Source organism: Elephantulus edwardii, unplaced genomic scaffold (genome assembly GCF_000299155.1).
Source record: "Elephantulus edwardii isolate Elephantulus edwardi_28Jun2011 unplaced genomic scaffold, EleEdw1.0 scaffold00182, whole genome shotgun sequence".
Lineage (NCBI taxonomy): Eukaryota > Metazoa > Chordata > Mammalia > Macroscelidea > Macroscelididae > Elephantulus > Elephantulus edwardii.
The window spans coordinates 4655618-4669879 of NW_006399932.1; the positions used below are offsets into that span (position 1 = coordinate 4655618).

General features: G+C 39.2%; 1 protein-coding gene across 1 annotated transcript in view; it reads left to right on the top strand.

Moving 5' to 3' along the window:
* CREB5 (cAMP responsive element binding protein 5) overlaps nt 1–14262 on the top strand; it is a 574610-nt gene that overhangs the window by 112360 nt on the left and 447988 nt on the right. Inside the window, exon 4 of the mRNA XM_006896122.1 lies at nt 1056–1177. Coding sequence (XP_006896184.1) covers nt 1056–1177 — 122 coding nt within the window. The remainder of the gene's footprint in view (nt 1–1055; nt 1178–14262) is intronic.

Here is a 14262-nt window from a genome sequence, read left to right on the forward strand (position 1 = left end):
CTTCTCAACGCTCCAGTGCAATTTTCAGTGTTTCTTCTGACACCCATTTAGATTTTTTCTTTCTCCTCTGTTTTTTTATGACTTTTTCCATGCTTTCTTCATGGATGGTACTTTGGAATCATCCTACAACTCATCTGGTCTTTGATCATTGGCATTCAGTGCCTCAAACCTATTCCTAAAATACTTTTGAAATTCAGATGAAATAGATTCAAGATCCTATCTTGGTTCCTATGGACTTATTTTAATTTTCTTTGGCCTCAACTTTCTTTTTACTATAGTAAAGAAGAAAAAAACAAAATAATGAGAGCTGCAAGCATTTGACATGGAAACTTTTATCATCCTTGTGTGACTTTCAGAATTAGAAGCAGAACTGTTAAATTTTTCTTTCCAGGAAAAAAAGGGATTAGCATGCTTATTTGTTTCTTTTTGAATGCTATAAGTCCCCTGAATTCATGTATAAATGGGTTCAGTAGATTTTTCTAAAAATCCAACTTCAGTGAAATAATTTCCCCAATTTTGATTTTTTTTAAGCCATGCCACACTGTATAATGTATTCTTAAACAATACAGTCTAATTGGGAAAGTAAATGGCGAGTCCTCCTATAATTCAGTCCAGAAAAGATTTGGAGAACTCACACATACATCCACCTTCCACACATTTTATTTCTTTTTTTACAATTTACAATTTAATTTCCTTCCACATTCTTGTTTAATTTAAAGTGTTAGAAGACTATGGATAGCTAGTTGTTGTGGACTGTGGAGTCAATTCTAATGCCTGCGGAACCTCTGACAGGATAGAACTGCCCGGAGGGTTCCCAAAGCCAATCTTTGTGGTAGTAGGTCTTCTCTATCATGGAGTGGTGGCTGGTGGGTTCAAACAGCTGACTTTTAGTTATCAACCAACTACTTAACCTTTGTATGGTTAGGGCTTCTCGGATGGCTGGCCTGCATTTTATTTAAAGACAAGAGGAAGGGATTGGTGAGCTTGGAAGTCTTGCTTGCTACTGACTTCTGAGCAGAAGATCCCATTTATCATCATTTGGTCTCTGTTTTCAGATCAGACGCCAACTCCAACAAGATTCCTGAAAAATTGTGAGGAAGTGGGCCTCTTCAACGAGTTGGACTGTTCCCTGGAGCACGAGTTCAGGAAAGCCCAGGAAGAGGAGAGCAGCAAGCGGGTAGGTTAGCTTGAATGACCCCTGGAGAGACGCAGCCTCTGACACTGTTAGGAGCCTTTGTTCAGAAAGGAGGTGGTGCTGCAGATGGTATGAGCTTGTATCATCCATGCATTTTCGAGCATTGCCTAATGTTTCAGAGCCCTGGTGGTGCTGCACTGCTAACTAAAAGATTAGTAGTTTGAATCCACCAGCTGTTTTACCAAAGAAGTAACAATATGCTTCTGTAACATTAACAGCTTTTGAAGCCCTATGGGAGGATTCTGCTCTGCCCTGAGGGGATTGATAAAAGTTGGAACTGAATCACTTGCTGAGTGAGTTTGGTCTAAATAAAGACACTCAGCTTCTGATTTTGATAGCATCTAATGCTAAATAAAACTTGGAAAAATAGGCACCTAAAATATGAAATTCAAGCAAAAGAAGAAAGTACCTGATTCCTTGACTCACGTTCTTGACCTACATATACTTCCAGATTTTTCTTTGCAAAACCAGTTGTTTCAAACTTTACTAAATACTTAATAATCTTTTTTTTTATTGACTCTAGAATAGCTTATGTTATTGCAGTTTTGAGTGAAAGTTCACAGTACAAATTGGTTTGCCATTCAATCACTTGCACGTATTTTAACTGATGACATGAATGATTATACTTAGAGTGTGACCACACTCTTCTTACTTCTTCCCTGTGAGTCTTGGTTCTTTTAATCCTTTATTCTACTTCTCACCTACTTCTGATTTTCATCCCTCACTAAATACTACCCTTTTGGTCTAATATGGTAAGTTGTTCTAAGGGATACATCCCTGGTCCAATTGTTCATTTTAAAGGCGTTTGTTGTTGTGTGAAAGTTAAACCACTGGGGTTAGATTAGTTCCAGACATGAAGGGTAAATAAGGGCCGTTGTCTCAGGGGTTCCTCTAGTCTCTATCAGAGCAGTAAACTGGGTCATCTGTCTGATTTTGAGTTTTGTGTCACATTTTTCTCCTACTCTATCCACGACCTTCTACTATGATACCTTTTAGAGTGGTCAGAAATGGTATCTGAGCACCTTTTAGTTTTTCTGATCTTGAGAGCTGCACAGTACATTTGTCTTTTGCCCTAATTTTCTGTGTCTTTTATTTATTCTGAATTGAGAGACCAGTAGTTCACCATAGATGGCTTCTTGCAAGCTTGTAAGACTTCATTTTACTACTCAGTAAAATAAGACACGGAACATAGACTTTCTTATGGCAATTGTTATGTGGACTGTGTTATGTCAAATGGTCTTGATGTCCGCAGAGACTATGATCTTGCAGTTCTGGATCAGATTTATAGTCTGGGAGACCTGATAGGGGATCACCATGAGTCAGAATTGACTTGACCACAGCGAGTTTGTTTCAGTTGTTGATTTTTCCTCCTCTCTCTTTCCTCTCTCATCCCTGGTTAACTTTTAAAGAATATTTCTTTCTCTGTATAAGTCTTTCTTTAGCTTTTTACAAGGACGTATTTGTCCTTTTGTAACTGTCTTGTTTCACTCAGCAAAATGTTCTCTGAATTAACTCATGCTTAGTGGTGTTTTGTAAAGTCTTCATTATTCTTTAATGTTTCATGGCATCCCAGTGTGTGTTCATTGAGTCATTCAGCTGCTGATAGGCAGTTGAGTTGTTCTCATCTTTTTGTTATTGTGAATAATGCTGTAGGGAACACGGGTGTACATGGGTCTATTTATTTTAGAACTTTTTCCCCTTGGAATGTCTGCCTACTAATGGGATTACTGGATCAAATGGTCTTTAATGACCAGTCTTACATGGCTGGTAAGTGCAGGAAAGAATCGTCAAGGGAAAAAGAACAGGATCATCATCGTAGTGACGAAAGAAGGGATTTCTTCTGATCCAAGCCCACACTTTAGCTCTCTGTTTACCACAGTCTTCCTGCTAGTTGTCTGTCAAGCTTGCATGTTCTGGTCATACTACTGAACAGCTATTGTTGTGACAAATGTGTTAGCTACAGTTAAGAAATTTTTTGTTGTTGTTGTTCTTAAAAATGTTGGAGATCCATTTCATATACTTCTTCAGACTATTTTCAGCTTTTGACTTAATGTAGTGCTGGAGTTTGAAAATCATTTTACAGGGAGGATCAGCTAGTTAGTGAAGAATTCTGATATCCCAGCTGTTCATCCAGAAGGAAATGTTAAAAGGCTCTGATGGTTCCTGAGTGTTTCAAAACCTATGAATCATCTCCTATGTGAATTATAATAATTCCCCATCACCAGCTTAACTATGTCACGTTCTCACATCGTAATAGTCATGGGCTTTTAGCTCAGTCTGAGCTGCTTTTAGGAAAAATCATGAAAATGGGTGAAAGTTTCAATGAGGTTATAAAATCCTAATCGATAGATTTTATTTACAACTTGTTTGTTTTTTAGAGTTAATCTCCTTCCCCCTAGTAAAATGAAATACCTATAACAAAACAAAACAAATTTACTCCACTTCTGTAATAGCTTGCCTCCAGAAACTCTATGAACCTGGAGAGAGGATGAAAGGCACTCAAGCGTTGAGGACTCTCCTTCATAGGGTTGCTATGAGTCACCTGCGACTCATGGCACTTAACAACAACAACATCCTTAAAAGGGTTTAAAAAAATACCGTGCCAATAAAAAGACATGTGCACTTTATCTTCTTGTAGTAGGAACAGATTAAAATAAAAAACCACCACCACTAATGATGATGATGATAATAATAATAATAATACTAGTAATAATTTTAATAATAACCAACAAGAAGTAAGAAAGAACCTAAAAATTCTTATTTGGAAATTTCAGGTGTTTGAATAATTATACATTTAGCTGGTCTCTGCAGATGGATAGGCCTATATACAGGGACTATTTAAGAGGATAGCTTCTTAATTTCCCAAAAAGTTAAAAGTTGGCTTCTTGGATAAGCTAAACCTTAAGAAAGATGTGGTTAATATTGTCTTCATCTCTGATGAAAACTCATTACACTCATTGTTCTGCAGTTAGAAATGACTCATTGCTGACCCTCCACCACCTGTCCAAGGCTATAAATTGCATGAGAAGAGCTTGTCCATCTTTCTCCCGTTGAGATTTAAAATGCCAGAGAGGCCCCACTGTTGGTTAGTAATGCAACTCCATTCAGGCTAAGCCACTAGAATGTACTCATTTCTGATAGGGAGGTTTTAACTTAGATATTCCTTGGTGGTGTAAAGAGTTAACATGCTTGGCTGCTCACAAAGGCCTGTAAGATCAAGTTCAGCCAGATGCACCCTGGAAGAAAGGTCTGGTGACAGACCTACTTATAAAAACTTACTAGATCACAGAGTTCCACTCTGATACGCATGAGTTTGCCACCAGTCAGAATCAACCTGATGGCAATTGAGATGCCTATGATTTTCTACAGATATTTTTACTAAGAGCAGTCGTGGGTAAAACGTTCCCCACCACATTCATGATCTTCAACATAAATTACACATCTGAATTCCAGGAAATGGTTTGCCTCCCTTGAGGAACTGAAATATTTTCTCCTCACGGACACTGAGTGTCATGTAATTGGTTCTGTTTCTCTTTTTGCTTTGACTGCTAGGTAACATGAAGCCAAATTTTCTGCTTAACATTGAGAACTTTTTAGAAAACTGTGATGAGCATATTTTACTTTCTTTCTTGGACTAAACTTTCAGTTCTCATTTATATTTTCTCTGGTCCTGATTTTTAACTTGAAAAATATTTTCACGGTATTTGTTTTTGTGAGTTTCTTTAAATTGCTTTTGGGTTGAGAAAGAGCATAAATAATTAAATTTGAAAGATTGAAATAATTAGTCAAAGTTGAGAAAGGCATCTAGTGCAATGGTGGACATATAGTTATTTCTTTCTCTTCAGTATTACTCATAGGTATGGGATAATTTGGAGATGAGTATGGAGTAAGGGAAATATTATAGCCAGTATCTCCCATAGGTTGGAAATGGTTTCTCAGGAGACCATGATCTCATATCCCAATCCTACTTTCATGCACTGAAGCTGGACATAGCCAATGCTCTTAGGATTTTTTTGTTCTTATTTTGTTCAGACCAGAGGAGCCAGTTCAGTGTTAGTTGCCATAGCCTCATGAGAGAAATGGTAATTCTGTGGTACCTCATCCAGAATGGCAACTAAATGATAACTCATCCAGCATGAAAGCGAGCTGGATTGTTGCCTTCTGCACTCGCAATTCTTTGGAAGCCACTAGTCAGGGAATGAGGAATAGAAGAAGATGCTGCTCAAGTTTTCAGCATACTTCCACCTGGCATTTGAATCATGTTTTTCTCTACAACAATAATAACAAAACCCAGTATCTTGATACACTACACTTATAGCTACTGCGTCAATTATGTTCCTTCTGTTTGAAAAATAGAAACCTGAACTCCTTAATTAACCCATTCCTTATTATTCTTGAGTGTTATCTGCTCCACTCTTCTTTGACTTCAAATTTGGATACAATTTTCTTTTTCTTTCCAACTTTCTTCTAATTTTTTTTGCATGGATTTAGTAAAGTAAAAAGTGGATTAATGAACTGGAGAACTTGCTTTAGAAAGATTCTTGCTCTAAGATGTTGTACAAAGATAATTGGAAAGATTATCTGGTCCTCAATCTACCATTTTAAATTTCTCATTGCAGATTGATCTGAAAAATTCTATTAAAGAGCAACTGTTGTTTTTATGCACCATTTAGTCAACTTTGACTCATAGTAACGCTATGGGTTTGAACGCTAATCTATCCTGTACCATTCTCATTACCTGATATACTTGAACCTGTTTTCATACTGGGCCAGTCCATTTGCTGAAGGTCTTAATCTCTTACACTGACCCTCCCCCTTTCCCATCATGCTTTCCTTCTCCAAGGACTGAATTCTCTTATCAACATGCCCAAAGTGTGTTGCCTTTAAGAAGCACCGTGGTTGGACTTTCTCTGAGACACATTTGTTTGTTCTTTTGTCAGTGCATAGGACATTCAGTACTCTTCTTCAACACCACAACTTATAGGCATTTATTCTTTTATTGTCCTTAGTCCAACTTTCAGATGTATAGAAAGTAATTGGAATGACCATGACTTGGATCTAGTGTACCTTAGCCTTTAAGCTGACAGTTTTGCTCTTTTGGAGTGGTCATTGACAGCAGATTCTCTCAATGCAACACATCTTTTGATCTCTTGACTTCTGGAACTGTTGATGTTAATTATGGATCCAGGTAAGATGAAATCGTTGAAAATGTCAGTCTTTTTTCCATTTATCATGATGTTTCCTATTTTCCTAATGATGATTTTTTTTTCCCTGGATGTTGTTGTTGTTATTAAGTGCCATCGAGTTGAGTACAGCTCATAGTGATCCTATGAACAAAAGATCTGAAATCAGTTGTGTCCTGTTCCATCCTCACACTTCCTGACACACAAGAGCCCACTGCAGCAGTCATCTTGTCAATCCACCTGGTTGAAGATCTTCGACTCCCTTGCCTACCCTCCACCATTCCCAATATGATGTCCTTCTCTAAGGAATAGCATTTCCGAGCAATATGTCCAGAGTATGCACCCTTTCCAAGACATATCTATTAGTTTTCTTGGCCACCAAGGAATATTTAGTGCTCTTCTCCAACACCACGGCTCAATGGCATCATTTTTTTTTCTGTTATCTTTATTCATTGTCCAAGTCTCAGATGCATAGCTAGTAATTGGAAAGACCATGGTCTGAATCAGATACACCTTACTCCTCAAACTGATATCACTACTCCTCAATAATTTGAAAAGGTTCCTAACTGCAGGTTTCCCCATGGCAGTGCATCTTTTTATTTCCTGACTGCTGGTATCAAGGGTGTTAATTTTGGATCCAAGCAAGGTGAAGCTGTTGACAATTTCAGTCTCCTCTCTATCCATCATGACATAGCCTATTGGTCCAGTGGTAAGAATCTTTGTTTTCTTGATATTGAAACCAAATCCATACTAAAGGCTGCATTCCTTGATATTTTGCAACAAGTGCTTCAAATCCTCCTTACTTTCAGCAAGCAAGGTTATGTTGTCTATATAACACAGGTTATTGATGATACTCCCTCCAGTCCTGATGCCACACTCCTCTTCATAGAGTCCAGCTTCTTGGATAATTTGCCCAGCATATAGACTGATCAAGTATGGATACAGAATACATCCCTGATGCACTCCCTTCCCAATTCCAAACCATGCAGTGCTCCCCTGCTCTGATTACATAATAGCCGCCTAATCCAGATATAGGTTCCTTATAAGCCCAGTCAAGTTATCTGGAATTTCAGTTCTTTTCAATGTTAGCCACAGCTTGTCATGATCCATACAGTCAAATGCCTTCACATAGTCAGTAAAGCACAAATAGACATTCTACTGGTATTCTTTACTTTTAGCCCTGATTCATCTGACATCAACAATGATATTTCTGGTGTCAGGGCCTCTTCTAAATCCTATTTGAACTTCCGGAAATTCCCTATCTATGTACTGTTCCAGCCATTTTTAAATGATTTTCAATAGTATTTTACTTGCATGTGATATTGTTCACTAGTTTCCACATCCAGTTGGATTACCTTTCTTGGGAATAGGAACAAATATTGACCTCTGTCAATCCATTGGCAGACAGCCATCCTCCAAATTTCCTGGCATAGACTAGTGAGTACATGAAACAAGTCAATTGGTATCCCCTAGATTCCTGGGGCCTCATTTTATGACAATGCCTTTGATGCAGCTTCCACTTCCTCTTTAATTAATGTTGGCTCCTGTTCACATGGTACTTCCTGAAATTTTTCAGTGCCAATCAGTTCTTTCTGGTATAGTGACTCTCTGTATTCCCTCCATCTTCTTTTGATGCTTTCTGGGTCATTCAATACATTGCTCATAGCATCTTTCAATATTGTGACATGAGACATAAATTTGTTTTTAAGTTCTTTCAGCTTGAGAAATGTGGAGTGAGTTATTTCCTTTTTATTCTCCAATTCTGTCTCTCTGCACATTCCATTATATTACTTTGTTTTGTCCTCCTGAGCAGCCCTTTGAAATAGTCTCTTCAGCTCAAGGAAGACCATTAACATGACTTTTATTCAAGGCAAAGATTCTGAGGCTCCGTCTAACATACTTTGGACATGTTGTGGGGACAGACCGGTCCTTGAAGAAGAACATCATGCTTGGGAGGGTGGAGGGACATCTCAGGAGGGGAAGGCCCTCTATGAGGTGGATTGATTCAGTGGCTGGGATAATCGGGATGGGAGTGTCAGAGACAGTGCGATTGGCACAGGACAGAGCAGAGTTTAGGGCTCTTGTACATAGGGTCACACTATGAGTCTCAAGCGACTCGACGGCACATAACAACAACATATGTTCCAGTGCCAAAGAGGAAAAAAATTGAGAATTTTTACCAAATTTTGCAGTCTGAAATTGACCAAACATGGAAACAAGATGTGTTAATGATAAATGGTGACTAAAATGCAAAAGTAGGGAACAATGAAGAAGGAACAGTAGTTGGAAAATATGGGCTTTGTGATAGAAATGAGGCTGGAAATAGAATGATTGAATTGTGCATTTACAATGATTTATTCATTGCAAATACTTTTTATAAAAGATTATACATGGATTTCACTCAGTGGCCTGCATAGGAATCAGATTTACTACATTCGTGGAAGAAATTGTTGGAGAAGCTCAATATGAGCAGTAAAAAGTAGGCCAGAGGCCGACTGTGGGTCAGATCATCAATTACACATATGCAAGCTCAAATTGAGGCCGAAGAAAATTAGAATAAGTTCACATGAACCAAGATATGATCTTGAATCAGTTCCATTGCAATTTCATGATCATCTTAAGAAAAGGTTTGAGGCATTGCACACCAATGATTGAAGGTCAGATTGGTTGTGGGATGATATCAAGAATATCATCCATGAAGAAAGCAAAAAGTCATAATAAATACAGAGAAGAAAGAAAAAACTGAAATGGACGTCAGAAGAGACTCTAAAGGTTGCACTGGAACATCAGGAAGCCAAATCTAAAGGAGATGTTGTTTTCTGGCTATCCAGGTGTGATCCACACTGAAAGGTATGGTCTTTGATCTTCTACAGCAAGCATTTTAAGTCCTCCTTGCTTTCTGCAAGCAAGGTCATCTGCATAATGCAGGGTTTTGGTGAGTCTTCCTCTGATCCTAATGCCACATTCTTCGTCATGAAGTCCAGATTCTGGAATAGTGTAGTGTGAGCTCTGGTGGTGTAGTCTGTAGGTAGTTGTGGTGCTAACTCAAAGGCAGAAAACCTTTCTGGTGGTTTGAATCCACCAGCTGCTCCACAGAGGAAAGAGGGGCAATCTCTTCCTGTGTGATTTACAGTCTCCTAAAATATGATCAAGGATCAGAGGAGAAGTTCTGTCTCCTCAGCAATGAATATTTTATTTTTTTTAAACAAATGATCCTTTATTGAAATATTTTCATCTGTAGTTCCTTAGCTAGCTGGGCATTCCACAGCACCACTCTTGATGTCTTCTATGATGTCATGAGGGTGACGGCCATCAGCATTGCAGCCCACAGATTGGGCAGTTCCCAGGATCTCTTTAATAATTCCAGAGAGTTCTCTGGCTAAAGACTGGTGTCGCATCTGCCGGGCAATGCCAACAATCTCATCAAAAGTTATATTTCCACTGTGCTTAATATTTTTCTGCTTCTTTCTGTCTCTGGGTGGTTCCTTTAGGGCTTTGATGATCAGGGCAGAGGCAGAAGGCACCGCTTCAATCTGGGCCTGTCTGTTCTGAATCGTCAGTTTCACTGTAATCCTTAGTCCCTTCCAGTCACCGGTGGCCTTGGCAATGCCAACACCAACCTTTTTTGGAGACAGACCCAGGGGGCCGATCTTGGGGGCCAGAGCGGAAGTGGCACTGACTTCCCCACCGGTACACCTCAGGTACACGACTTTTATCTCGTTGGGGTCGAACTTGGCAGCATGGCGGAGACGGCTGGTGTTGGATGAACCCAGATGCAGGACAACCGAAGAAAGTTGCACCGAGGCCTCCTCTGAGCCGAAAGCCGAAAAGCCAGCAATGAATTTTTATTGAAAGCTTTCTGAGGCTTACCACTAATGAGCAAGACAAACAAACTAGTAAAAACTTGTATACCATCACATGATGATTAGTGGTATTGCTATTAAGTGGATAGTCGGCTGGTAGAAAAAGGCCTAAACTAGGAACATATCTGGAAGAAGAATGGTCCAAGTGGAGCTAATGTAAAGACTTCGAAACAACCTGTTACCCAATGTTTGCAGAATTGCACTGACCTGTTTGGCTGAAGGCTAGTGAGCTGCATATGGGAAGAAAGAGACATTGATGGGGCCTTTCTAGACTTTGGCCTTTACTGCTGGTAAGATGAGGAACCACTGGACAATGTGGATTGCAAGAATGATAAGAGCATGCTCATACCTTAGAATATTTCTTTTGGCCGCTGAGTTGAATATTACTAGTTGGAGGACACTGGCAGAAGAGGAGGATCATTAATTAGGATATTGAAGGGGGGATAAAGGATATTGAAAGAAATCAGAAAGATGAGACTAAGGTGGAGAAGCAGGGAGTTGTTAAATTGTGCAATTTATTTTGGAGGTATAGAATCAGCAGATTTTTCTCATGGTTTTAATGTGAGGAGTAATGAAAAAATAGAATCAAGAATGAATTCTTTTTCATTAGAAACAACAATTATTAAACTATGCCTCACATACTTTGGATATAAGGTGGGGCCAGTCATTAGACAATAATATAATTCTTAGCACATTAGAGAGTCATCAGAAATGGGAAGGCACCTCAATGAGAAGAATTAACAAAGTGACTACAACAATGAAATCAAGCATCGTAACCATTGCAAACATTTTGCAGAACTAGACAATTTTGTTCTGTTGTATACGGGGCTGCTCTGAGTCAAAACTCACCCAGTTGCAGCACCCATTACAAAATTAGTAAAACAAAACAGAACTTTTTAAAAAAAAAAAAAGGAATGGATCCAGCTTTTAGTCCTGAGCAATTGGAAAGATAGTTGTCTGTGGGAAGAAGCGGTTAGAAGAAATAATAGGGAATTAGGTGACACAACCCTGCTTGCTAAAACAGAGGAGAACCTGAAGTGCCTCCTGCAGAAGGTCAAGGACTGCAGCCTTCAATATAGATTGAAGCTCAACATCAAAGAAACAAAGATTCTCACCACTGGGCCGATTGGCAGCATCATGATGGATGATGAAGCGATTGAGATTGTAAACAGCTTTAGTTTGCTTGGCTTCACAATCAACACTCTTGGTACCAGCAGCCAGGAAATTTAAAGATGTGTTGCATTGGGAAAATCTGCTGTTAAGAGACCTCTCTAAAGTACTGAAGGGCAACGATGTTAGTCTGGAGAGTAAGGTGCACCTGATACAGGCCATGGTCTTTGCAGTCACTTGCTATGCATCAGAGAGATGGACAGTGACTATGGGTAATAGAAGAAGAATTGATGCCTTTGAGCTCTGGTGTTGGAGAAGAATATTGAATATACAATGGACTGTTAAGAGAATGAACAGGTTTGACCTAGAGAGGGTAAAACCAAGCTGCTCCTTAGAGGCAAGGATTTTGAAGCTCTGACATACTTTGGACATGTTGTAAGGAGGGACCAGTAGTTGGAGAGGGACGTCATGCCTAGGAGGGTGGAGGGACAGCACAGGAGAGGAAGGCCCTTCCGTGAGATGGTTTGATTAAGTGACTGGGGTAATGGGGGTAGGTATGTCAGAAACTATAAGATTGGCACAGGATAGAGCAAGGTTTTTAGGGCTTTCGTACATAGGGTTTCTATGAGTCACAGGCAACCAGACAGCACATAAAAACAACAACGTGGAAAACTGGATAGGCGGTTGGACATTGAAGGATGTAATTCAGGAAGGGCAGACCAGCCTGGAGATGTAATTGGGCAAATGCACCTATTACCGTCAGTTACTGTCAAGTCAACTGATTCATGGGCACCCATGTGTGTCACAGTAGAAGTGTGCTCCATAGTGTTTAGGGCTTTTGTTAGATATTATCTTATTGTGCTTTTTGAAGATTTATACAGTAGTGTGGATTCTCTTTCAGCAATTTCAACATCAGTTGTTCAGTGACATTGGTTATATTCGTCTCAATGCATGAACTTTCTCATTATTTCAGTTCAGCTTGTTTTGATTTTATTAACCGAACTTTCCTATTCCTTTACATTTTCATCTTTGTATTGACTTACTGGCCTCACATAACTGATCTTTTAAAAGAATGACTGATGTATGGGTGATATGCACTCTTTTTTTATCAAATTGTTATTTAGCGACTGTTGTGGTGGTTTTGTGCTGTTGAGTCACCTGTAACTCATAGCAACTAGGTTACTACTAAAGGAGTTGGTTTCAGTTCAAGGTGTGAAGAGTATCATAGGGCAATAGGATCAGGGAGTCTTCTAGTCTCCACTAGTACAGTGAGTCAAGGTTTTTGCTTTGTTTTAGGAATTTGAGGTACTGTTCCACACACTTTCCCATTATATCTAGGTCTATGGTATGTGACTGAGCACCATCTAATCCTTCTAAAAAGAGACGAGAGCATAATTCATGTAGAAGGATGGTGATGCTTCCTCCCACATACTTTGGCAATGTTGTTAGGAGAGACTAGTCTTTGGAAAAAGACATTGTGCTTGGAAGGGTGGATGGTCAGTGTAAGAGAGGAAGACCCTCAACAAGATGGATTGACACAGTGACTGTAACAATAATGGACTCACACATGAGATGTGTGATGAAGCTGGCACAGGACAGGGCAGGTTCAGACTCATAGTTCATAGGGTCACTATGAGTCTTAGTCAACTCAGTGGCACCTAACAAAAATTTGTCTACCTGGTTCATGTAGAAAGATTTGCCTTATAAACTAGTTTCTTCTTAAATCTTTGGTTTTATTCTTTCTCTTTGCTCTGGGTGCATATGGCCCATAGTTGTATCTTGGAAAGTAATTTGCAAGCTTTTTAAAGACCCTGAACACAGCTCACCAAATTGAGATATAAAATATTACTTTGTGAGTCATAGCTGACTCTATGTCACTTAACAATCTGTAGGTGCATATGCATCCATGGGATTCCAACACATATATTTCTATATAGGCAATTGAAAATACAATTATTAACACTTATTGATGTTGTTATTTGTGGCTATTGATTCATCTATTACTCACAGAAACTCTGTGAACAACAGATTTTAATTTTGCCCTCTCCTCTGTCATCCTCTGGAAGCCTAGTGGTAAGAAGCTGTGCTGCAATCCAAAGGCCCATGGCTCAAATCCACCAGCTCTCTGTGGGAGAAGGATGGACAGTCTCCTCTGGGTGATTTACTGCCTCTGGAAACCTTTTGGAGGATCAGTAATGAGTCAGTTCTGACTTCATGACCCACAACAGCAGCAATATGTGCATATATACTCAACATACATTATGGTTACTTTTGCTGATGTTTCAAAGTGATACATACCAGAACAATTACCAATAAGCCATTTTTTAAATAAAAAAAAGTGATATTGCTTATCTTTGTCAAACCATATGTACTTCACCTTCATCTTTCCTCCATAGAGGTTTCTTTAATTATTGCTTTATGTGGTATAGGTCACTTGACATTTAAAAAAAAATTCTATTTTTTTAAAAAGTCATCTTGAACCGTCAATCCTTCTATTAATAGCCAAGCACATGAACGATTTGCATCACCCAGACATTCCTACAGACATATGTTACTGTTGTTGTTATGTGCCATTGAGTTGGAACCCACTCATAGTTGACCCTCCAGTGGTTTTTAGAGGCAGTAAATCACAAAGGACGAGGTTTTTCACCTTTCTCCCTCTGAGAAGCTGTTGAATTCAAACCATGTACCTTTGACTTGGCAGCACAGCACCTTATCACTAAGTCATTAGGGTTGGTGTTCAAGTATGTAAGACTAGATGCCATCTTCTAGGCCAGGCCTGAATCTAGATGAGTTTGAGTGTGGAGCTTGGAAAAGGTCTTCAGAATCCCTCAGGGTGGAATATTCTGCTTTCCTCAGTGGCCAGAGACAAAGCAGGAGAACATGATCCATCCATGTTGTTGTTGTTGTG